We start from the raw sequence: 23,313 nt of genomic DNA, 5'->3' as shown, positions 1-23,313 counted from the left end.
CAATACTTTTATTATCATGGTTTTATTAACAGATTTGGGCAAGTTTTGTATCTTATCTATATGCGGATTCTGCAAAAAAATTCTCATATTACTGTTATTCGAGGCTTCTTTTTCTCGACTTTATGTAAAAAAATATACCATTTGCCATTGCCACCTTTTGTAAAGTTGATTCCTTTTTTTAATATACCTCCCCTTTTATGCTGCAGAAAGTTTTCTTCTTTTGATTGTACAAACATCAGTTCATGAGTTTTTCTCATTGAAAAGCTTCCACATTTCATACCAAGGTACATTGTGTTTTTCCTCTTCCTTGTATATAAGGGACCTCTACTTATATGCTCCTATTTTGTTGAAAATTACACTATTTTCACACACAGAGTTCCATTTGCTTGGCTTTCTTGTGAGTTTTTTCTCGAACTTTTTCTTACTTAGATAGTGAGTGGGATACGATAAATTTGCACGGATTGCATAATTTCTGAAATATTTCTGATCAGACTCTTGAAAAATTTAATCTTTCTGTTATATCACAGATATATAAAGGTGAAACAGATACAAGTAATGGCAGCAAAGGCAGCAGATGAGCCAGTTCCACATTTACCAAAAGACCAGCTTCCAAATGTTGCTTACTGCATTACCAGCCCTCCTCCATGGCGTCAGTTTTTGTTTAATCTGCTATAATTTCTTCACTTTTTAGTATATTCTTTCGGTGATCTTAAATCCCAAATTATTATTTTTTTTGGTTTTGGCAGATACCATGTCCTAATTTTTGCGATACCATCTACTTTAGTTATTCTGCCTTTTTCAAGTTATTCTGTTTTTATCTTTACCTTTTATGAAAAAATAAAAATATTCCTTCTGCTTTACTAGAGAAATGTACTCCAATCCAATTTCCATAAATTTGTAGTTACCCTTAATCATATGCATTACATTTTATAAATCTTGTGTTTTCTAGATAAAATCGTGTGATTGTGACTTCGGATGTGTCTAAATTTCTAATCACGTCGATCCATTTTCATTAGTTCGAGTTTGGAAATCCTTTGTCGAAATGTTATGATAAATTTAGGTCGGCCATACTCTAGTAACTTGTTTTGTTGAGACATTGCATTCAAATGAGTTGTGAATCATGTTCGGTGAGTTATTATTTAATGAGATGGGGCCCACATTAAATTAAATAATAATAAATTTGTTATCTCACATCGAAATAATCTGAAAACTGAACGAGAGAATTAGTTATAAATAGAGCTCGATTCCTTCAGTTATTGTATCCCAAAATCAAAAGTTTTTTAGCTTTGATAAAAAGAAAGTGCATAGAAAAAAAAGAGTATCTTTTTGTTGAGTGCGGGAATTCTTTTGTGTGAGTTAGAGAAATTATTTTCTCGGTATACTCGGGTTGGGAGTGTGAGAAATATTGAGTGTATTGGTGTATACACTAGTAATATTTCTTCCAGTTATAAAAGTTGCAGTGCTTCGTGGACGTAGCCTATATTGGGTGAACCACGTAAATCTTTGTGTTCTTGTTGATTATTTTATTCCGCATTTTTGGGTACTATTATCATCGTGGTCGGCATCGCTTCGGTGTAATTCTCCAACAACTGGTATCAGAGCCTTGTTGTGAAAATTCTTAAGAATTCTGAGTATGCTCTGTGATTGCAGCTTTGTCTGATCTTACACATCAGAAAAAGATTTTTTAGATTTTTTGTTAAGGCTAGAGAAGTGATGGCCGGAGATGATGGATCGGGACCGAGAATCAACAAGTTCGAGGGTACAGATTTTACGTTCTGGCGACTACAAATTATTGATTATTTGTATAGCAAGAAGTTGCATCAACCTTTATCTTGAAAGAAGCCGGAAAAGATGGAGGATGATGACTGGAAGCTTCTTGACCGACAAGTGTTAGGTGTAATACGATTGATCCTAACGAAGAACGTGGCACATAACGTGGCGGAGGCAAAAACAACGGAGGAGATGATGTCCATTTTGTTGGACATGTACGAAAAGCCATAGGCAAATAATAAAGTATATCTCATGAAGAAAGTATTTAACTTGAAGATGAGAGAAGATGCATCGATGGCTAAACACATCAATGAATTCAACACGATTGTTTCACAGCTGACATCGGTTGAAATTAAATTTGATGATGAGATTCGGGCACTTATTCTTTTGGCGTCTTTACCAGACAATTGGGAACCAATGCGGGCAGCGGTTAGTAACTCTGTTGGAAAAAGAAAGCTACAATTCAATGATGTCAGAGATCAAATTCTTGCTGAAGAAGTTCGCAGGATGGATTCTGGTGAAGGAACATCATCAAGTTCTGCTCTAAATCTCGAGAATAGAGGAAGGGGCAGGAGTGACGAAAAGAGTTTTAACCAATGGCATGGTAGATCCAAGTCGAGAAACGGAAAAGACAAAAGCAATTTTGAAAAGAATGTGAAGTGCTGGAGCTGTGGTGAGACTGGTCACTTGAAAAAGAATTGCAGATCAACAAAGAACGACGCTAATGTTGTTACTGAGGAGGTACATGATGCTCTATTACTATCCATGGAAAGCTCGGTTGATTCTTGGGTTATGGACTCGGGAGCTTCGTTTCATACCACTGGTAATCGTGATGTATTCGATAATTACATTGCGGGAGATTACGGAAAAGTTTTCCTGGCTGATGGAAAACCTTTGGAAATAATTGGTATGAGTGATATCCGGATGAAGATGACAAATGGATCTGTCTGGAAAATCAACAAAGTAAGGCATGTACCAGAGTTGACACACAATCTGATTTCAGTAGGACAGCTTGATGACGAAGGTCATAAGGTGACCTTTGGTGATGGTTCCTGGAAAGTGAAAAAGGGAGCCATGATTGTTGCTCGAGGAAAGAAAACTGGAACACTTTATATGACTTCCAGTTTGAGAAATAAATTAGCAGCTGTGGATGCTGGAGCTAATTCAAGTCTATGGCACAGTAGGCTTGGGGATACGAGTGAAAAGGGAATGAAGATGCTTGTTTCAAACGGAAAGCTACCGGAATTAAAGATTGTTGAACACAAGCTGTGTGAAGCTGTATTTTTTGGAAAGCAGAAAAAAGTGAGATTTTCAAAAAAGGGTTAGAGAACCGAAATCGGCGGATTTGGAGCTGGTACATACTGATGTATGTGGACCATCTCCTGTGACATCTCTTGGAGATCACTCAAGATATTATGGCACTACTGTTGATGATTCGGGCATGAAATTTTGGGTTTATTTTGTGAAAAATAAATCGGATGTTTGTGAGACCTTAAACAGTGGAAGTTAGCCATGGAAGATGTGATGGATTCACTGTCATCCAATCACATGTGGGAGTTGTCAGAACTTCCTGAAGATAACAAAGTTTTACATAGCAAGTGGGAGTACCGGTTAGAACATGATGGTAGCAAGCAGTATAAAGAAATACTTGTTGTAAAAGGTGAAAAGGAAGTCATTGGTTACACTGATATTTTCTCTCTGGTGGTAAAGTTAACTACTATCAGGAGTGTACTTGGATTGATGGTAAAAGAAGATTTACATCTGGAACAGTTAGATGCAAAGACGAGGTTTCTTCATGGAAAGCTAGATGAAGAAATGAATCAATCACAGGGATTTTGAAGTACGAGAAAAAGAGAGAATGGTGTGCAAACTTCAGAATAGCTTGTATGGTCTCAAACAAGCTCCAAGACAGTGGTACAAGAAGTTTGATGGTGTAATGAATAATGATGTTTTCTGAAGTATCAGGCTGATCACTGTTGTTATGTGAAGCTTGGTGGTTATTATATCATAATACTGATATATGTAGATGATATGTTGATAGCAGGAACTTGTTTGGAGGAGATTGATACACTCGAGAAAGAGTTATCAAAGGAATTTGCTTTGAAGGATTTGGATGCTGCAAAACAAATCTTTGGAATGAGGATCCTTAGAGATCTGGTTAATGGAGTCTTGAAGCTTGATAAGATTTCTGGAAGGAAGAATCCAGCTGATATGCTCACAAAGGCTGTTATCATTGAAAAACTGAAGTTGTGTTTGACTTCAGTTGGTCTCCTGGACTAATAAAGGAGGTATGAGCTGCTGCACCGATGGTGTGAAGACATGATTGAAATCAAGTCTTCAAGTGGGAGAATTGTTAGGTGAGTTATTATTTAATGGGATGGGACCCACATTAAATTAAATAATAATAAATTTGTTATCCCACATCGAAATAATCTGAAAACTGAACGAGAGAATTAGTTATAAATAGAGCTCAATTCCTTCAGTTATTGTATCTCAAAATCAAAATTTTTTTAGCTTTGATAAAAAAAGAGTACATAGAAAAAAGAGTATCTTTTTCTTGAGTGCGGGAATTCTCTTGTGTGAGTTAGAGAAATTATTTTCTCGGTATACTCGGGTTGGGAGTGTGAGATAAATTATTTTCTCGGTATACTTGGGTTGGGAGTGTGAGAAAAATTGAGTGTATTGGTGTATACACTTGTAATATTTCTTCAAGTTATAAAAGTTGTAATGCTCCGTGGACGTAGCATATATTGGGTGAACCACGTAAATCTTTGTGTTCTTGTTGATTATTTTATTCCGCATTTTTGGGTACTATTATCATCGTGGTCGGCATCGCTTCGTTGTAATTCCCCAACAAATCATTGTTTTCCGATTAATGGTCAGAAAATGCGTTCTTTCTCGGTTTTATATTTTAAATTTTGTTTCTTATAAAACCAAAGGTGTATTAGTGCACTTTTTTGAGTGCATGTTTACTATTGTTTTTGCAGCCGAAGCCATAATTCTTGGATTCCAGCATTATCTGGTGATGCTTGGCACAACTGTTATGATTCCTACGGCCTTGGTACCTCAAATGGGAGGAGGAAATGTGAGGCATTGGATTGCTTTTGTGCAGTTCAATTTACGAACGTTGGCTCTATTTGATTTTTGTATGGGGAAATAAATTCTAACACCAACTTTTTGACCTTAAGGAGGAGAAAGCGAAAGTTATTCAGACGCTGCTGTTTGTTTCTGGTTTGAACACGCTGTTGCAGACATGGTTCGGAACCAGATTACCTGCTGTAATTGGAGGTTCATACACCTTTGTTGCCCCCACAATTTCGATTATTCTGTCTGGCAGATGGAGTGATCCTGACCCAATATCGGTTTGTGATCTTGATCCTATTGTTGTTTGATCTTTCAGTCTGTTGGTGTGTGTGACACCTCTCCTCCATCCTATATCAGGGTGCGGTACATATGCAAAATGCCTTACAGAACTATGATATGACATATGCAAAAGATCATATGCTCGTGAAGTGAGAATATATACTGAGTAGTTGCTTGCAGAACCAATTCATTGAGTATTGTTTGCGTGGGCTTGTGGGCCAGGATGTAACAGCGTATCATCCTGGTATCCCAGGCTTGTTTTACATAATTTTCAAGGTGGCTCATCAGATATGAACATGCAATAAATATCTTCTGTACCTCATAAACTACGCAGCAAATAAAATTACAAAACCAACTTAGCGTTCAGTCTTTTGAGACTTATACATAACTGCACGGAGAGAACAGTACACAGAGAGTCCTACACGAAATACTATTGTTTATTTGTGGCGATTTGATCCTTAAGAGTGTTTACCGTGAATGATGCTTCAGAAGTTCAAGAAGATAATGAGGGCCACACAGGGTGCACTTATTGTTGCTTCAACAGTACAGATAGTCCTCGGTTTCAGTGGTCTTTGGCGTAATGTTGTGAGGTTTGTCTAATACTTTAGCAAGTATATCATTAATACAATTGAAGTAAATAGTGATGTTTACTAGTTGTAGTCAACAACTAAGTTGTTTAAAACATGATGTCTCGTGTAAGGTTACACTGGTTCCAGGGGTTCGATTTATACTAATGCGGTATGTTCAAAATGACGCAGGTTTCTGAGTCCAATTTCCGTTGTCCCTTTGGTTTCTGTAGCTGGTTTTGGGCTCTATGAGTTTGGTTTTCCAGGAGTAAGAAATAAACATCTTTTAGTTGCCACATTCAAATATTGTTTCTCCTTTTTCAAGAAACTATGTTCAAGAAAATACTTTTTAAGCCACTTGCTACATTCAAACTCACCCTTTTTATCTCTGCATTTTGCATTCAGGTTGCCAAATGCATTGAAATCGGGTTGCCACAGCTCGTCCTTTTGGTTCTCTTTTCTCAGGTAACAGTAACAAGTTCAGTTTGACTAAGAAGATCAACATGTTATCCCCCGAGAATCTTGTCACGATAAGCGTATCTAACAGTTAACTTGGCTAACTAGTTTCAGTATCATAACATGTCGTTTACTACAGTATTTGGTCCACCTCATACGTCCCGGGAAGTATCTCTTGGACCGGTTTTCAGTTTTATTCTCGGTGGTCATTGTATGGATTTATGCTCATTTTCTTACTGTGGGTGGTGCCTACAATGGAAAGCCAACAAATACGCAAATAAGCTGCAGAACTGATCGTGCTGGACTTATAGATGCTGCTCCCTGGTAAGCTTAACTTTCTTGACTATAGCAGGGACTCACGAGAATTGTGCTTCTAAAATTGTTTTCTTTACTAAAATAAGTGTTTGTTCACTAATTTCCAGGATAAGAGTTCCATATCCGTTCCAGTGGGGGGCACCTTCATTTGATGCTGGTGAAGCCTTCGCCATGATGATGGCAGCGTTTGTTGCCCTCATAGAGGTTTGTTGTTATTTTGTCCTTAGGTTGCACAAGGATTGATAGATGGTAAAGATGTCCAATAAGTTTTTTTGATTGATCAATATTGCAATATACATCCTACTTCTAGAATGACTTGTGAAGGTTTATGAAGTCATATAATGGATTCTTTTATCATAGGGTTAATTTTTTTGTAAAAATGAGTGTATAGGCCTCGCTTGCAACAAATATTGTCCTCGTATTTGCCTTTAGGAGGCAGAAACAGCTTCTTACGTTAAGATATCTTGAATCTTCACCTTCTCTTATTTTTCCTTAGCTTCTAAATGACACAATGTACATTTTCTTTGCAGCTCACAATTTCTTAGTTAAAGCCAAATTACATTTTAAGAATTGCACGTACTTGTTGACTGCAACTTACACTTTTCTGTACATGTTTTGTGTGTCTAATGTGATTTCAGTCTAGTGGTGGCTTTGTTGGTTTGTCGAGATATGCGAGTGCGACACCCTTGCCACCATCTATTTTCAGCCGTGGTGTAGGCTGGCAGGTAGAATAAGACATCTTGCACTGCATAGGGGACTCTTTCAATGTCTCAGTAATTTCCCACAAACCGAATGAATGTTAGAACATAGATTTTCATGTCTCCTGCTTCTGTATGCCAGGGTATTGCTATCTTGTTGTCTGGAATTTTCGGAACTGGGAATGGATCGTCAGTGGCTATGTAAGACAGTGACTGTTGATTTCTACATGATTTCATATCTTATGCTATATATGCTTTTCATTGCTTCTGCTCAGTGAGAATATTGGGCTGATAGCACTGACACGAGTTGGCAGTAGAAGAGTAGTGCAGATATCTGCTGGATTCATGCTTTTCTTCTCTGTTCTTGGTAATTATCCGATTCTTCTAAACAAAATATTTTTCTGTAGATGACATTGCTCTCTAAGAAACAAGAGTTATCTTTGCAGGGAAATTTGGAGCAGTCTTTGCTTCGATTCCAATGCCTATTGTGGCTGCGTTGTACTGTGTCTTCTTTGCTTATGTTGGTAAGCGTTTACAATATGTGAAGCCAATATCTCGTCCCTGATGAGATTGTCTTAGAGCTGTGAATGACCGGCAATAATTAATCAATTTGAAACAAATTTCTTAGAGCTGTGGATGAGAAGTAGCTACTAACGGGAACCTATTATATAAATTTCCACTAATGAGGACCCATGGCATTAATTCTTCTGAACAAAGTTCATTGCATCTAAATGATTCACATGATACTTACTATACGCAATCCTAATGCACAGGCTCGGGTGGTTTGAGTTTCTTGCAGTTCTGCCAACTTAACAGCTTCAGGAACTTGTTCATATTAAGCTTTTCAACTTTTCTTGGCTTGTCGATTCCCCAGTACTTTAACGAATACACTGCCATCAATGGATACGGCCCGGTCCACACATCTGGCCGATGGGTAAGCACAACCGTAAATTCTTGGCATTCATATAAATAAGAACTTTTCCTCACAAAAAATCATCTTTCCATCTTGCAGTTCAACGACATGGTAAACGTCCCCTTTTCCTCCAAAGCTTTTGTAGCTGGCATAGTTTCATACTTTCTTGACACCACCTTACACAAGCAAGATGCACAAGTACGGAAAGATAGAGGAAAACATTGGTGGGACAAGTTCAAAGACTTCAAGACTGATACCAGAAGTGGGGAATTCTACTCCCTTCCTCTCAATCTCAACAAATATTTCCCATCTGTCTAATGTCTGTCCCTGGAAGGATAACAGATCTTCCTTGTATCATGCTCGTTCAGTAGTTCTGTAAAACTAAATATTTATAAAGAATTATGGGACTCTACAATCCCATAATTTAGTGTCTGATTGATTTGACATCAAGTCTCCATATCTGAAGTCATCAAATTTTTTTCTTATAATTCAATCTGTTTCTGTAAAACAACATTATATAATCCAACACTTGCGTTCAAGCTGATATCAAGTACAGAACATGCCCTATGGCTTAACAATCACTGTCACGCTACAAAGCCCAAATAACTCTGACATATACAACTTTCTTTCCCATATAAAGGCATTCTGATTTACATAAAACTTTTGCACTGGTTCATAAATGAAAATAAAAAGCATGGAAAATGCATGATGTGAAATACGCATTGCATTATTGAACAAGTTTATTTAAAAACTACATAGGCGTACCAGGTGAATTACATATGCGTACCAGGTGTGACTCAATCACTGAACCTAAGTTTGGTATAAGCAACAGTTCCATCCAATGTTGCCCTAGTTGCTCACTTATCGGATTATTTCCAATGGTTTACCGGAATTTCGAACACATTATAGTGGACACACATCTCACAGACATTAAGATTGCATAAAACAGAAAAAGAGATTCAAAGGTTCATCGCTCAACGGTTGTTTCCAGTTTCCAGCAGTGGTTCTCCACTAGAGTCATGGCCCCGAGCTCTCTCCTTCCAGATTTTCTCCACTTCCTCAAATGACAATCCCTTTGTCTCAGGCACAAAAAGAACGACAAATATAAAAGCGACAACAGCCACTCCAGCAAGTATCAAGAAAGTTTGGCCAGTACCCACAGCTTCAGCTAAGGACAAAAAACTTTGAGCTACTATCAGATTCGATATCCAGTTCACTGTGGCAGACATGCCACCACAAAGTCCACGGTAGGCCTCTGGATATATTTCTGAATTAACTGTCCAAGGGACAGGGCCCATTCCAGGTGAAAAAAATGCGATGTAAAGAGCCAAACCCACAACTGCAATCCAACCATAAAACCCATTTACAGGATCCGTTGATTGCAAGAAAAATGCCACAGCAAGGACAATAAGAGATATGGTTACTCCACACAAACTACTTAGAGCTAACTTCCTGCGACCAACATGATCAATGAGGTATATTCCAAAAACTGTACCAAGGGCATTCATGGCCGCAACTATGAGAGATAGAAGAAGTGCTAATTGATTCGAATTAAAGCCAGCCATTTGCACAATTGTTGGGCTGTAGTACATAACTGTGTTGATTCCAGTAAATTGCTGAAAGGCCTGCATACCTGCTCCAGCCAAAAAAGCAAGTCTTAATTCCTTTAATTTGAGAACGTCAATGTAACTGATATTGTTGCTTTTCTCTTGCTCTTCCCGAAGTGCAGCAGCAAGCTGATCTACCTCCTTTTCTAACCGATGTGGATCATAAATTTTAGAAAGCACAATAATGGCTTCAGATTTATCCTTCTTCATATAAAGCCACCGCGGAGACTCGGGCAAAAATATAATAAGAGAAAATTGTACAATAGCAGGCAATGCAGATACTCCAAGCATCCACCGCCATGTGCCTGGAACCTGGTTAGCCATTAAACAACAAAAATCACATAAGGCAACACCAATTATTACCAAAAGAAATACACATCATGGATACGACATTACTTACTTTACATTGATCAACTAATCTCGAACAATCTTAAAATGTACAGTCATGCTGTCTCTTTTTTAAAAAACTTTCACTAGCTAACTATTCCTTAAAAGAACAAAATAAAACCATTTACCAAAAAACACACACACAAATATAATCAAAACATGGATTAGCTATAATACCGATAGGAAATAAAGAACTTTGATATGTGACCCATGAAATCATTAAATGTTGATGTTTCTGATAAGCAATGGAACTAATAAAGGGATAGAGAATCAGGACGGCTTACGAAAGAATGAAAGAGGTATTCAAATCAGGACGGCTTACGAAAGAATGAAAGAGATATTCAAATCTCAGCCGTGTCCATAGTCGCCATAAATCAACCAAATACAAGGTGGCAAACCACTGGCAAATACTTTAGTAAAGAGAATTAACCCCACAAAATAATTGAGCATGCAAACCTCCCATGGTCATCCAATGAACACGCAATATGGTCAGCTAAAACACGCTTTAGAACCTACAATCATTTAACTCTCCATCATCCCGAGTCTATAAAATCTGGTCCTCCAAACTATAGCACCGGTAACATTGACAAACCATCAAGAACTACACATTACCTAGCACACTCTATGTGTCGTAAAACTTTCACAAGATGAATTTAACAAACATAATAATCACAAAAATTAACAACTGCAAAAGCTAGCAAATAAAATGACCGAAACCAAAAGTCCGACCTCTGTAAAAGCAATGTTCACAAGGTAAGAAAGAAACTGTCCACCAGTAATCATCAGCACATTGGTACTGACGAGGCCACCCCTAATTTCTGACGGAGAAGCCTCAGCAATATATACAGGAGCCGTAACAGATGCTACACCGATACCCAATCCAACCAAGAATCGTCCCGCGATAAGAACATAAGCATTGGGAGCAGCAGCCATGACTATGGATCCAACAATAAACACTAAATCAGCAACGATGGTAGCTTTCTTACGCCCGTAATGATCATTAATCCAACCACCTCCAGCAGCTCCAATCATGGCACCAACCAAAGCCATGCTGACAATTGTCTCCTGTAAAAAACTACTCCCATTAACTTCCTCGAATTCCTCTTCTACGTACAAAAGGGCTCCAGAAATAACTCCAGTATCATATCCAAAAAGAAGACCGCCGATACCAGCAACCATAGTCAGTCCCAGCACATAAGAGTTGCTGAAATAGGTGATCTTCCTGCCCCCATTTTCTCCGCCATCATTCAAATATCCAGAACTCGCTGGCAATAACTCTATCGTCATCTCCTCCTCGCAGCTATTGATAATTATCTCACAAGTGAAATAGTCTTATATAAAAAAAAGGAAATTCTTAAATGTAAGGTTGCAAAATAATGAAGAATCTGTATACGAATTCAACCACGATTAACAATTACAAACAACATTAACAATTTACAGAACAAGAAAGACAGAAGAAGATGGAGTGCTTTGGGTTGGAATTTGGTGAGGTGGGGGGCAACAAGCAGAAAATCAGATAAGGTTTTTTGTAATTGGTATGGGCACGTACATCTCCTGAGATGACAACCAAATTTAGGCATTTCGAGGAGGAATTCCTAATTTCTTACAACTTCATTTTGAATTTCTAAATTCAAAACCTTAATTTGTGTTTAATATATGTCCCTCAATTATCATATATTAGTATCATATTTTTAATATTTTATATCGATTTTCATCCGAAAAAATACAAAATTCATTAATATCAATACTTGTTATATAACTTTGGGTACTGAAAAATCATATATTAATATAATATCTGAATCTTTTGATACTCAAATATCATATATTAATACCACATTTTCAATGTTTTGTACAATTTTTCATCCGATAAAAGACGTAGTCATTAATTTCAATACTTATTATACATGTTTGAATACACAAAAATCAAATATCATACCAAATCTGAAATATTTGATAATCAAATATTATATATTAATATTATATTTTTAATCTTTTATATCAATTTTGATTAGAAAATATATTAGCTCACAGAGACTAACATCAAAGTATGTTGTTGGGCTGAAAATATCAGGAAATGTAATACTCAAACTGATTATAGATTTCTTTTTCCAATATAATATTATAAAATTTTTGTAATTGTTATGCTTTTCACGGAATTTGGATTTGATCCGTCTTTCCAAGCCATCAAATTGGCGAGCATGTCCATTTTGAAAGGATCAGGCCGGACCACTTTGATTGCATCTCAACGACAAATCAGTTTTTCCGTAATTCTAATTAATTAGATCATCTCTTACCCAAAATTCTATTTTGGTCATGATAACCAAATATATTTTGAGTGATACTACATGTATATTCATATTTGTACATCAATTTGTACAACACAACAAATTCAATGCAAAAATTCAATTTGTCAAAATTTCACTATATATGGAATACAAAATCTCGCGATATACCAGTAAAATCTGGCAATATAATGGTTGTAAATATCGTTGTAACGATATATTGGTTTTACCTTTAGCATTATTCATATATTTTTATGCAACTCTAATATCTTTTTAACACACAATATACGACAGTGGTATACAATACTCTTCGTCTAAGAAAATTTACACTTTGTATCAGAATTAATTATCATATAGTTGAATTTTTTTAATATATAGTTGAATTTTTTTTTGGGTCATCTCCTTATTCCCTATTGGCCATACATACCACGCGGCCCAAAGTATTTATATATTAAGACAAAACACGCGAATAACAGAAATGAAAATATCAATCAATCATGACAAAATTCGAGTGGATGCGTTTGATTAATAGTCATGAATTTGATTTTTTTACCAATATTTTTTCTGAAAATTTTGTTGTATAGAACTTGTCCAGTGCGGTTTATATGATTAGTGTGATTTAATGGATATTGCATTAGTTCGGAGATTTACTCAGTGTATACCGAATGGTAGCGGTTGCAGGTTCTTACATCATGAAAAAAAAAATGATATGTGGCTATATTATTTGTAGAAATTGAGTCAAATTTGAATTAATAATGATGCTTAATTTGTAAATATTTTACTGTACCAAACGATATTTTAGAGTTTTTGAACTGGACATATAGATACTCAAGTATTAAGAGCTACGGGTGGATTTAATTAACCATGTACCATACCGCTTTAATAATTTAATTAATAAATATTTGAAGCAATAATGTGATAAATATTGTACAAAAATAGCATAAAGTGCACAATCTTATAATGCATGTCTTTTAAAAATTAAAAGAAGAAAAGCTTATGGATAGCATCGTATTGATAGAGAATAGAGTTAATTTGAAAATAGTAGTTGTCTTGTGAGCGTAAGACGTGTCGACTATGTCTTATTTATAATAATAAATAATATTTTTGACATAAAAAGTAATAATTTTTTATGAATGACTCACGTAAGAAATATGTATCACAAAATTGACTCGTGAAATCGTCTCACAAAATTTTTACGATTTGTAAACATATCGGATGATTGAACAATTAAGCAATTTATCATTATAGATTTTTTGTGTGAATTTTATTTAAACAAATGAATGACTATTTTTTTGTTCTATACACTTAAAAATAATGATAAAAATCCCGTAATGTAGATTTAGAAGTTTTGGTAATGTTACTCAAATGGACAAAACTCAAAAGTACCCATTCTCATTTGAATAAAACTACATGAAAGATTGCTTGATCCCGAATGTTTACTAATATACATCGAAAAGCTTCGACAGCAAGTTCTATCGCCAAATATGAAAAATGTACCCCAAAAAAATTTACATGAAAAATATATTTTACTGAATTTATCCTTTGTCTACAACTACTAATTTTACAATATCGCGTACTTTCACTTTCCCGTATTCTTAAATTTACTAAAACATTTGTCTATATTGTACCTCTCCAAACTCGAACCTAAGATTTCCTGGACATATAGATACTTAGCACAAGTCTGGTACCAATTGAGGTACAAACTCCAGTGTTTGGGCTGGAGGAGTCATTGAGTAATGAGCCATGGGATAACCGACTCCCGCCAGTTGGATCGGGAACCGCCCATGGGCATTACATATATATATTTATTTATCATTTAAAATTGTCTAAAAAATATAGGATAAATAATATCGAAATTTTAGTTTTATCAATAATTAAAAGATTAATTAATGAAATCGAAAATTTTACAACCACGAATAATTGTGAGATGTACATCCGTTTGGTACGCTATGTCTCTCCATTGATTTCATATGATTTTCTAGGTCATGAATTAATGATTAAATTGTTAAGAATCATATGTATGTAGACATCAAATTTTGTAGTAAATGAAGAAAAGTTTGGTTCATGGTAATGATTTTATATTGGAAGATATGAAACTGAGAAATAAGGCCATTATTTTGCAAATTTTTTAAAGGAAAAATTAGTTGGAGTGGTTCAAATAATTCACCAAATTAATAAAATGCAAACATAAAATAAGTGGAAATTAAAAAGATAATGCTTCGCCACAAATAGAAAATATAGACTTAAAGTTGATTTCCTATTCCATCACAGATTCACATACATAGTACATTCCTTCCTAGCTAGTAAATATTAGATGTATTTAGGATAAGATTGAGGTTATGAATTTGAAATATTTGGAATTTGATTATAGGTTTAATCAATATCTTACTTATTTATACATCAATAATATAAATCAAATGAATTTCAAATAACCGTATCGTTATTGGGTGAACTTGAAATCCATCATAATTAATATGAAAATACTATATAAATATGTAAAGAGTTAATTTGAAATTTATGATTTTATTTCTTTAACAACCAAAATAAATTTGAAATCTATCCATACAACCATAATCTTATATTATACTCCATTGTGATGTAATCTTGGTTAACATAATTCTATGAGTGATCCAATGCCAAATTAATTCAAGATTTTTGTTGTTTTAAGGTCAACAAGAACATTAATATTTGAACATAAAAACATCAGAGCTTGTATCATGAACTGTGAAATTACAAAATCTGTCGAGTTATAAGTTGATTTGTTCTGCTTTTTATCTTATGAGTTGTCGATGTTTGATCTTAATCTAATGAGTTTGTTTGTTTGTTTGATTTTTTGTTGTTGTAGTTTTAGTTATTTTTCGCCTAACCACATAATATAAAAAAATTGATGACGTGATATTAGATATTTATAACATTGCTTCTAATGTTTAGACACACTTTGTCTAGGCTATATATATGACTGTGATGTGTTCCACCGAAACAAAGGTGGTGGTGGGTGAGATTGCTACTACATATTCCTTCTCCCACTCAAAATTAAGAATCAAAAACAAAATCTAGTCGGAAATGGGAAATTGCCAAGCCATTGATAATGCGACTTTAGTAATCCAACATCCCAATGGTAAAGAGAATCGGCTCTTTAAGCCTATTGTCGCTACTGAAATAATGAAGATCAATCCTGGTCACTACGTCGCACTTCTCCTCACCACCACCTTATACACATCCACCTCCTCCGCCACAGCCGCCGCCGGAAACGAGGGCAGTACAAAAAATAACAAAATCCCACTTCGTGTAACACGTATTAAGCTCCTTAGGCCTACCGATACTCTTGTTCTTGGCCATGTTTATAGACTAGTAACTACTGAAGGTTTGTTTCTTTCTTTCGTTTTGTTATTTCTTTTGTCTTTGCAATATTTGTTTTTAAATCAAACTAAGGAGTTTAATTATGGGTTTTCTATCTTTTATATGTTTTGCAGAGGTAATGAAGGGATTGGGGGCCAAGAAACTAGCAAAATGGAAGCAGCAGCAATCTGGAGACGATGTTGAGATGTATGGAAAGAGTGCCGTGAAACCAAATTCAGATTTCGAGGGAGTTCTCAGAAGAAATGCCGTGGAGATGACAAAGCAGGTGGATTTCTACTTTTCCTCCTATATTTATATATAATCTCATTTCATGCTTAAATTATTTCAAGATTTTCAACCAATATGACCTGGTTTCTTGTTAATTATTCATATTGACAAGTACTGATGAGATACTCTGTATTTTGAATTTTTTTACTCATATGTCGACACTGCAACTCATGTTTCCAATATTTATTTGTCATATCTCGCATAAATTATTCATATTAGAGCAAGTTTAACTCATAATTCAGTCTCATCGGGCCATTTTTTTATTGAAAAAAATATGGTGAAAAGATAATTATAATATTTTTTGATATTTTTTTCCCTGTAAAATGCTACAGGCCGTGAAGGATAGAGGGCACAAATCAAGAAATAATAAAGCACCTGTAGTTCATGCCCCGTCAAAATCCAAAGCATGGCAACCGTCTTTAAGTATTATCTCTGAAGCTGAAAGCTGAAGATTTATTACCTTTTCTTTTCTGTACTTTCTCTTCAGTCTTGTCCTTGTATTGAGAATCTGCCCAAAAATATCTGTAACTTAGATAAGCTAACAAGATCAAAAGAGCCACGATTTGGACATGAAACTTGCCCTCCATGTATCAAAGAATTAATGTTTCCAAGTTGTACTTCACGCTACCTTAAAAATTTTAGAATTGTTTGCACAATTATTACTTCCAACTGATGAAATCTATGTAAGCATGTTCCGAAAGAATGCTTTGCAATGTAAAATATGAATTCTTTTTCCGATGCCAGCGTGGGAAAAGATTCTTTGAAGTTGGAGTTAATGATTCTATGATGCAATCTTTGATGGCAAGAATAATTAATAGAAGACTTTTCAGAAAAAATTACAAGAGTGAGACTGGTTCAACAACTCGAGGAATAGTGTCTTAACATTTATTGCAGCATTTCTTGTTACACATAATTGTCACACGTTGGGTGGTGAGATAGTTTTTTAAATATAATAATGATACACATGACAATTAATATAACACGAAATGTTGAAATGAACTATTTTGAATGAGACATTTATTTTAATAGGTTTTATTAATAGAATTTTTAATAATCTTTACCCGTTTTCAATGAGTCTACAATAATCTGAAATGGTCAAAGTTGAAGATAGGAATGATACCAAGAAACCTGCAAATATAATGATTATTGGAACAAAATTTGACTTGAAACAATCATTTGAGCCATCTTTTGCAGCACTTTGGAATGAATTAAGAAGGAATCATTCCTCCACCACATAATACCATTAGATACTTCATTTCACAAGCAAGTGTCCCACTGCAACATAATTAATATTAAAAAGTAAATAATGGCTTTTTCTTTCCTTTTCTTTTGGCTTTCTATTGAGAAAAAAATTATAAAAGGAGAAGCATTAACAAGAAATATCTTCTTAAAACTACTATTCAACTTCAAGTGTTTTTTTTTTCTTCCAGATTTGTGGCCAACAAAAGAAAGGAATCTGGCGCATATTTTATGGAATCGAGATAATTATTTTGAAAATTTTGGCGTGGCTTTATTAACATATGAAGTTGTCTGGACATATTTGTTATGAGATCAATATTTTGAAAAAATATTGATATTTTTTATGTGAAATAGTCATATACAAGTGCATGTGATTTAAACTGGCTTGCTCGCCATAAACTACTATNTTTTCTTAATTATAATCTTATTATCTCAATGTAGTAATAGAATTTTTTCTGTATTTTGTAATTTTAGGCACACATTGTATATTAGAATTCAAAAACTCCTATTTCAAGCTTCAAAATAACATTCAACAAAACTATCTTACTCTCAACCTTGGTTATATTACAACAAAAACCACAATAATCTTGTGACAATACCATCCATCAAAACACAAAACCAAAAGGGAAAATCACCAGCATATATCAATTCGTTCTTTAAATTTTGATTTATCTCTATAGTTGATGCTTCAGAACCAAAGTTCCCAGGTCTGATATTGAACTTTTAACGTCGATGAAACTTATCCAGTATAAACTTAGGCTGTTCCGTTTTCCCCTTTAACATGTTCTTGTTTTGCTAATCCGCTAAAATTGCCTTTTTGCTTGAAAAGTTGAGTATGGTGATGCCTACAGTATAGCTGATGTTCATGCGCAACGTAATTTGATGGACTTATCACACAGCCACCATGGCTGCACTTGAAACACGACCTATGATACGAACTTCCATCAACAGCTACCTATAAATACATGTCATAAAAAGAATTAGAAGAATCGCTTTAGAAGCTCGAGTTTTGAGTAGTTTATGTACCTTTTCAAGAGGGTAGACTTTCTTGTTGCAAGAAACACATTTATCTTGAGTTCCTGCAAACAAGCTTGAAAGTTTGCTGTTGTTTGTAATGCCTTGCTCCGAAGATCTGTCGACTCTTGCAGCTTTTGGGCCTCCTGTGGGTATGATTAGATAAAGAAATAAGCTAAGCTTAAGAGTATTATTGAAGGAAAAAAGAGAAATAACTAATAAGGGGCTTGATTTTGTTAGAACCATCGAAACTTTTATCCAAGCTTCCAGTCATCTTGAAAAGTTGATCATAGTGAGGTTTGCAGTACAGAACTCCTTCATAGGAACAGTAATTACTTAACTGCAGTAACGACATAGAAAAATTGCAGATGGAATGTGAGCAATAAAGTTAATAAATTTACTACAAATGATATAACGCGAAGGAAGAGAAATTAGTGGTAAGATATAAGCTATGCTGGCTTTGAGGCCAACAAACCATGTAGCAAATGTTGATGGTTTGCCATAATTTTTTCACTTAACGAATTCCATTACAGTACCTTGAAGAAACTAAAATTTTAGGAAATAAAGTAGTCTCATATGTTGAAGACAGAGCAAGCAGAGTTTGAGAAAATCTTCTGTACCACTATAGGTTGATTCTGTTTGACAAGAATCACAAGTCATGTGCACGAGTTCAGGGGACTAGCTGAAAGCAATTATTGGCCTAAAAAACATATCATTTTATCATCACCGGTATCAACGGTGATGCAAAATCAGTAGCTTGGTCAAGGAACACAAAAACTGAGTTCTATAATAGTTGTGCAACAATTAGGAATGAAAGAAAAGATGAGGTATGGTGAGTAAAAGAAACAAAAAAAAGGGTTCTTAAGGATAAGAACCCAATAAGCTCCAAACAATTAGGGGCATAACTGGCGAGGAGACGAACAAGTGTGTAAGCCGAATAATCACATCATTGATGCCTTAATCAATTGTATGAGCCAATATGCATTCAAATTTGAGAAAAAGCAAGATTATGATTATTTAATAGATTTAGCTTCATTTAGCCATATTTCTAAAAGTAAAAACACAAAACAAAATCTTGTTACAGTGCACTTTCTCAGCATTTTGCTGATAATTCATCTAGGAAATACACAAGGAAATCGTGGGATATGCATCAGAAAGTTGATCAAACACAATGGACTCTCCCAAACTAGTAGAATGACGATTGAATTTATTTTGTTAACTCACAAGTAATTCACATATTCAAAAGCAAGTCTAGTGAAACATGGATCAGATATAGGGAATGAACTATTGCAACTATACATCAGCAATTGACAGTCAGACAGGCATTAGTTCTAAAGCATAAATTCTTCTTTCTCGGCAAGCAAATATTACAACATATCAGTTTACATTCAAAAAATACCTGCATCAAGATCCTCACAATTGATCTAATGACTGATGTCAACTATCAGCCGATCAAACAGTTTACTCCCGAATACGAGACAAAATTTGTATTTGTGAAAAATTCTACATACTTTTTAAACCGAATCCATGCGAAATAGGAAATATCAATACAAGCAACATCACAGTTATCAAGCATATCCATCAAGAAATACGCACACACACCAAAACACTGCAGTAAGATTAATACAAGATGGGCTATAGAAATCACAGCGATACGACAAGTAAGCAAACACACAAACAAGAAAAAAAAAGAGTAAAATAACAAGAGGGTAGCAAAAAAGATCTTACCTTGAGGGTTCCCCTGCAGTGGTGGCATCTGAAGCAAGCCTTGTGATATACCCTGCTATCCGCAGTGAGTTGATCCACCAAATACACAGTCTTTTCGCAGGCTTTACATTTCTGTGTTGTCCCTGCAAAAGTAGCCATCTTCTTAATTTTGCTTTTGAAAACTTTTGTCTTGGATCTTGATTCTTTGTTCCACTCTGAATTAACTGTGTATATATATAAAGAAGGAATAGTTCAAGTAATCAACGCTACAAAATTACGCTCTTTCCTTCTTTCTCTTTCCTTTGATCAAGTCTTTGTTTTCGCTGTGTGTTTTCCAGGTCAGCTAGTTAGAGGTGTAGTCTTTGAAGTGGAAGCGTTTCCATGCAGTCCATTCTTTTTGGAATTGTGCGTCCAATTTATTATGATTTATACATTAAATAATACATACACCAAATTCAATAATGTATGAATATAGACTGTATTCTATAAAAACTTATATATATTTGTTATGGAATAAGCCAATGAAACGAGAATTCTCGAGCAAATGCAATATGGTCAGCATGGGCTGTTTGGTATATAGTTAAAAATATCTATTAATCAATAATAAAAATTATGACTATATATGGTCATCTTTATTTAGGGAAATAACCATATTTTTTATAATTAACTAAATGAGGTGAATATATGATTGATGAATAAGTATTCAGAGTAGATTTATTTGTGTTCCATGCATGTTTTTTTAATCTTGGAACTCAGTGCCGTTATTTTTTTATGTATTCTGGATAAACTCAAATGGTTAACGTATTAGTCTTCAAATCACACTGACCAGATAAACTACATTGAACAAACTCTGTATGGAGACTCAAAATTGGATAGAGAGTGATTGAACCCCTGACCTCTTGGTAGAAGATCATCATATCCTAACATCGAAGCTACCTTGGGGCTATTCCATGCATCTTCTTGCTTTTATTCATTTTGATTTTAAAGAAATTAATTTCTTTAAATTAATTACGTAAATACAAAAATCTTGTTATTCTAAATTAAAGTGAGAATAAACATATTGTTTATCAAATTTTCTTCAACTTACTTTAAAAAAAATATGCATTGTAAAAAAAAATTATTATACATAAATTATGCATTTTTATATTGGAGTTCATCTGCTGATGTGTACTTAAAATCATGTGGATTTCAAAAATAAAAATATGTTTGGTTTGGAACAAGAAGAGTCATTAAAGGATATTGTAGGTATTTGGTAAAACAAAAGATAGGAAGAGAAGTGGAGTGCAATAAAAACTGAAGTCTGAAAACATAATAAAGTTATTATTTAAATATAACTAAAATAAATTAAATTGAAAGTGATACCTAAAGAATATTATTATAATTTCTTAAATCGGGCATTTGAAATCAAATATGGATCTTGTTTCATATATTTAATGACAAACATTAATTTGAATAGGTTGAGGAATGCTAGATTTCAAGAAAATGTTGAATTATGTAGTTTTCCACACGGTAGGCATTTAAGGAAGGGTATGTACTATTTAAATTAAATAATAATCATCATCATGAGAGTAATTACAACTCGTTGGCCCGTCCGTCCCGCCAAATAGGTGGTTGAGTTGGTAATTTTCCGACCCGTCCAAATAACATATTATTTCACCTACTTAATATAACTAAAAACTGGTTAAGTTTGTCGGATCGTTCCGCCAAATAAGCAGGTTGCGTTACGCATCATCGCCAACCCGCTCACTAACCATCCAAATACGTTGGCTAGAAAAGCATCTTCTTTAAAAGAAAATTGACAGAATTGTGTCATTTGACATCAATACAAAAAAACTACAAAATATTAAGGGATATTAATAAACAAACACCATTATGTTATGAACAAAATAATCTTCCAACAATTATTGGAAGTAAACCATAAAGACATAAGATAAAGAGTTTTAGATATCATCTTTATTCCAGAAGTAGAAAAAGTGAAAGAAGTTATTGGAAAACAAGAATAATATAGTCTAGACAAATATTCAGATCTTACAAATATTGATAAATAAGTAGATCATAATGAAGTAGGACTCATCTAGAAGCACGTGACGAACTTCGACAAGAAAAACTTTAAGAAAATCTCACAACAAAGCTAATGAAAGTTTTAAAAATAATAACAGCTGGACATGTGGAGCAAGAAGTCTCATTTCGATCAATTGTCTAGAAAATGAATAAGGCGCTGCGAATCAACTCTGAATATCTAAGAAGCGATTTATTAACAAAATCCGATTCAAGTATATCAGTATGAAAATATTTTCTTAGACGAAAATATGTATGAAGTAGAAGAAGTCGTGAGTCAAGAAGAGTCGAATGGAAAATCAAAATCAAAATCCTATTGAAGACAAAGTGTTTAGACACAAAACACATGAAGAAATGCCTAGTTTTTTTAGCTAGATAACTATATCTTACAACATGGTCCAAAATATCATGAGAGAAAACCCTAGTATATATAAATATCAAGGATTCTCTACATGACAAAAAAAAATTTTCATAGAAAATATTGGTCTAAGAAATAGACAATATCATCTAATCTATAAAGTTTATATAAGGAAAATGACAATCGAGTGGAACTAACGGGAAACCAGATAGAGATGCAATTAATTCATTTTGAAGAAATAAAAAAAATAATTACATAAACTCAAGCCAGAAGTAGCACAAACCATGTCCTGTATTAATATTAGAACAATACAGATTATGATAAAAGCTACTTTGAAAGAAAGAATAATTCACCAATTGATATTGTTATATGCAATAAATGAATGGGTAATATTCAAGATTTGATACTGAAAACTATCTAAAGAACTTATCTAACAGAAAGAGATTTATAAAAAACTTCCAAAAATAGTTATTTGTCAATATGAAGATAATTTGATATTATACACATGTGTCAGTGATCGTTGGTGGACAACTCCGTCTCCGCCGTGCCGCGTCGTTATTTCGTTTGTTTTCTGTCAAAACAAACCAATGCATGTTTATATCTTCTTTCACTCTTCAATCAAGTCATATAGGTATTTTTAAATATCGCAAGTACATGATTTTAATGCAAGAAAATCGAAATTGTTCATATTCAATTATGTTATTTAATTATATTACGTGCAAATATTAATTTTGAGATTTATGCGATATTGCTTGTGGTCACTTTACTATCATGCTTAAGTCCGGTCGCCAGTTACCGGCCCGGTCGCCAGTTACCGGTCAGTTCAGTTGTTTCACCCAGTATACTGTGGCAGTAGTCTGATCAGACATACATTATTAAGTCCGGTCGCCAGTTACCGGTCAGTTCAGTTCAGTTCAGGGACCACTTGCGTAGACCATAATCTCACCAGAAAA

General features: G+C 34.4%; 4 protein-coding genes across 5 annotated transcripts; 2 read left to right on the top strand and 2 right to left on the bottom strand.

The window, feature by feature from the left end:
• The first annotated feature begins 138 nt into the window (after positions 1-138).
• On the top strand, positions 139-8,531 carry LOC140960395 (nucleobase-ascorbate transporter 6-like). Of its 2 annotated transcripts, none has more exons than XM_073418646.1 (15): positions 139-284; positions 528-649; positions 4,758-4,855; positions 4,959-5,132; positions 5,623-5,723; positions 5,892-5,967; positions 6,105-6,164; positions 6,295-6,479; positions 6,578-6,674; positions 7,109-7,195; positions 7,311-7,369; positions 7,444-7,535; positions 7,615-7,692; positions 7,942-8,102; positions 8,181-8,531. In XM_073418646.1, exons 2-15 carry the CDS (start codon positions 556-558, stop codon positions 8,397-8,399), a joined length of 1,581 nt encoding a protein of 526 aa, XP_073274747.1. In that variant the 5' UTR covers positions 139-284; positions 528-555; the 3' UTR covers positions 8,400-8,531. The 2 variants fall into 2 exon arrangements, with proteins under 2 accessions (XP_073274747.1, XP_073274748.1); XM_073418647.1 differs by lacking the exon at positions 139-284 and adding an exon at positions 289-397.
• Positions 8,532-8,787: 256 nt separating this feature from the next.
• LOC140960396 (inositol transporter 1) lies at positions 8,788-11,710 on the bottom strand. The gene is made up of 2 exons (XM_073418648.1): positions 10,805-11,710; positions 8,788-10,000 (listed from the first exon to the last, which is right to left on the bottom strand). The coding sequence occupies exons 1-2, from the start codon at positions 11,360-11,362 to the stop codon at positions 9,056-9,058; spliced, it is 1,503 nt and encodes a 500-aa protein (XP_073274749.1). The 5' UTR covers positions 11,363-11,710; the 3' UTR covers positions 8,788-9,055.
• Positions 11,711-15,320: 3,610 nt separating this feature from the next.
• On the top strand, positions 15,321-16,743 carry LOC140959890 (uncharacterized). The gene is made up of 3 exons (XM_073417925.1): positions 15,321-15,721; positions 15,831-15,982; positions 16,317-16,743. The coding sequence occupies exons 1-3, from the start codon at positions 15,421-15,423 to the stop codon at positions 16,431-16,433; spliced, it is 570 nt and encodes a 189-aa protein (XP_073274026.1). The 5' UTR covers positions 15,321-15,420; the 3' UTR covers positions 16,434-16,743.
• A 1,008-nt stretch (positions 16,744-17,751) lies between these two features.
• On the bottom strand, positions 17,752-20,336 carry LOC140958191 (LIM domain-containing protein WLIM1-like). Its single transcript, XM_073415555.1, has 4 exons — positions 19,966-20,336; positions 18,481-18,577; positions 18,250-18,383; positions 17,752-18,178 (listed from the first exon to the last, which is right to left on the bottom strand). The coding sequence occupies exons 1-4, from the start codon at positions 20,101-20,103 to the stop codon at positions 17,978-17,980; spliced, it is 570 nt and encodes a 189-aa protein (XP_073271656.1). The 5' UTR covers positions 20,104-20,336; the 3' UTR covers positions 17,752-17,977.
• Positions 20,337-23,313: the final 2,977 nt, after the last annotated feature.

Source organism: Primulina huaijiensis, chromosome 15 (genome assembly GCF_012295235.1).
Source record: "Primulina huaijiensis isolate GDHJ02 chromosome 15, ASM1229523v2, whole genome shotgun sequence".
In the NCBI taxonomy this organism is placed as follows: Eukaryota; Viridiplantae; Streptophyta; class Magnoliopsida; order Lamiales; family Gesneriaceae; genus Primulina; species Primulina huaijiensis.
Note: the sequence above shows the minus strand (reverse complement) of the source record. Positions and strands in the feature narration are given on the sequence as shown.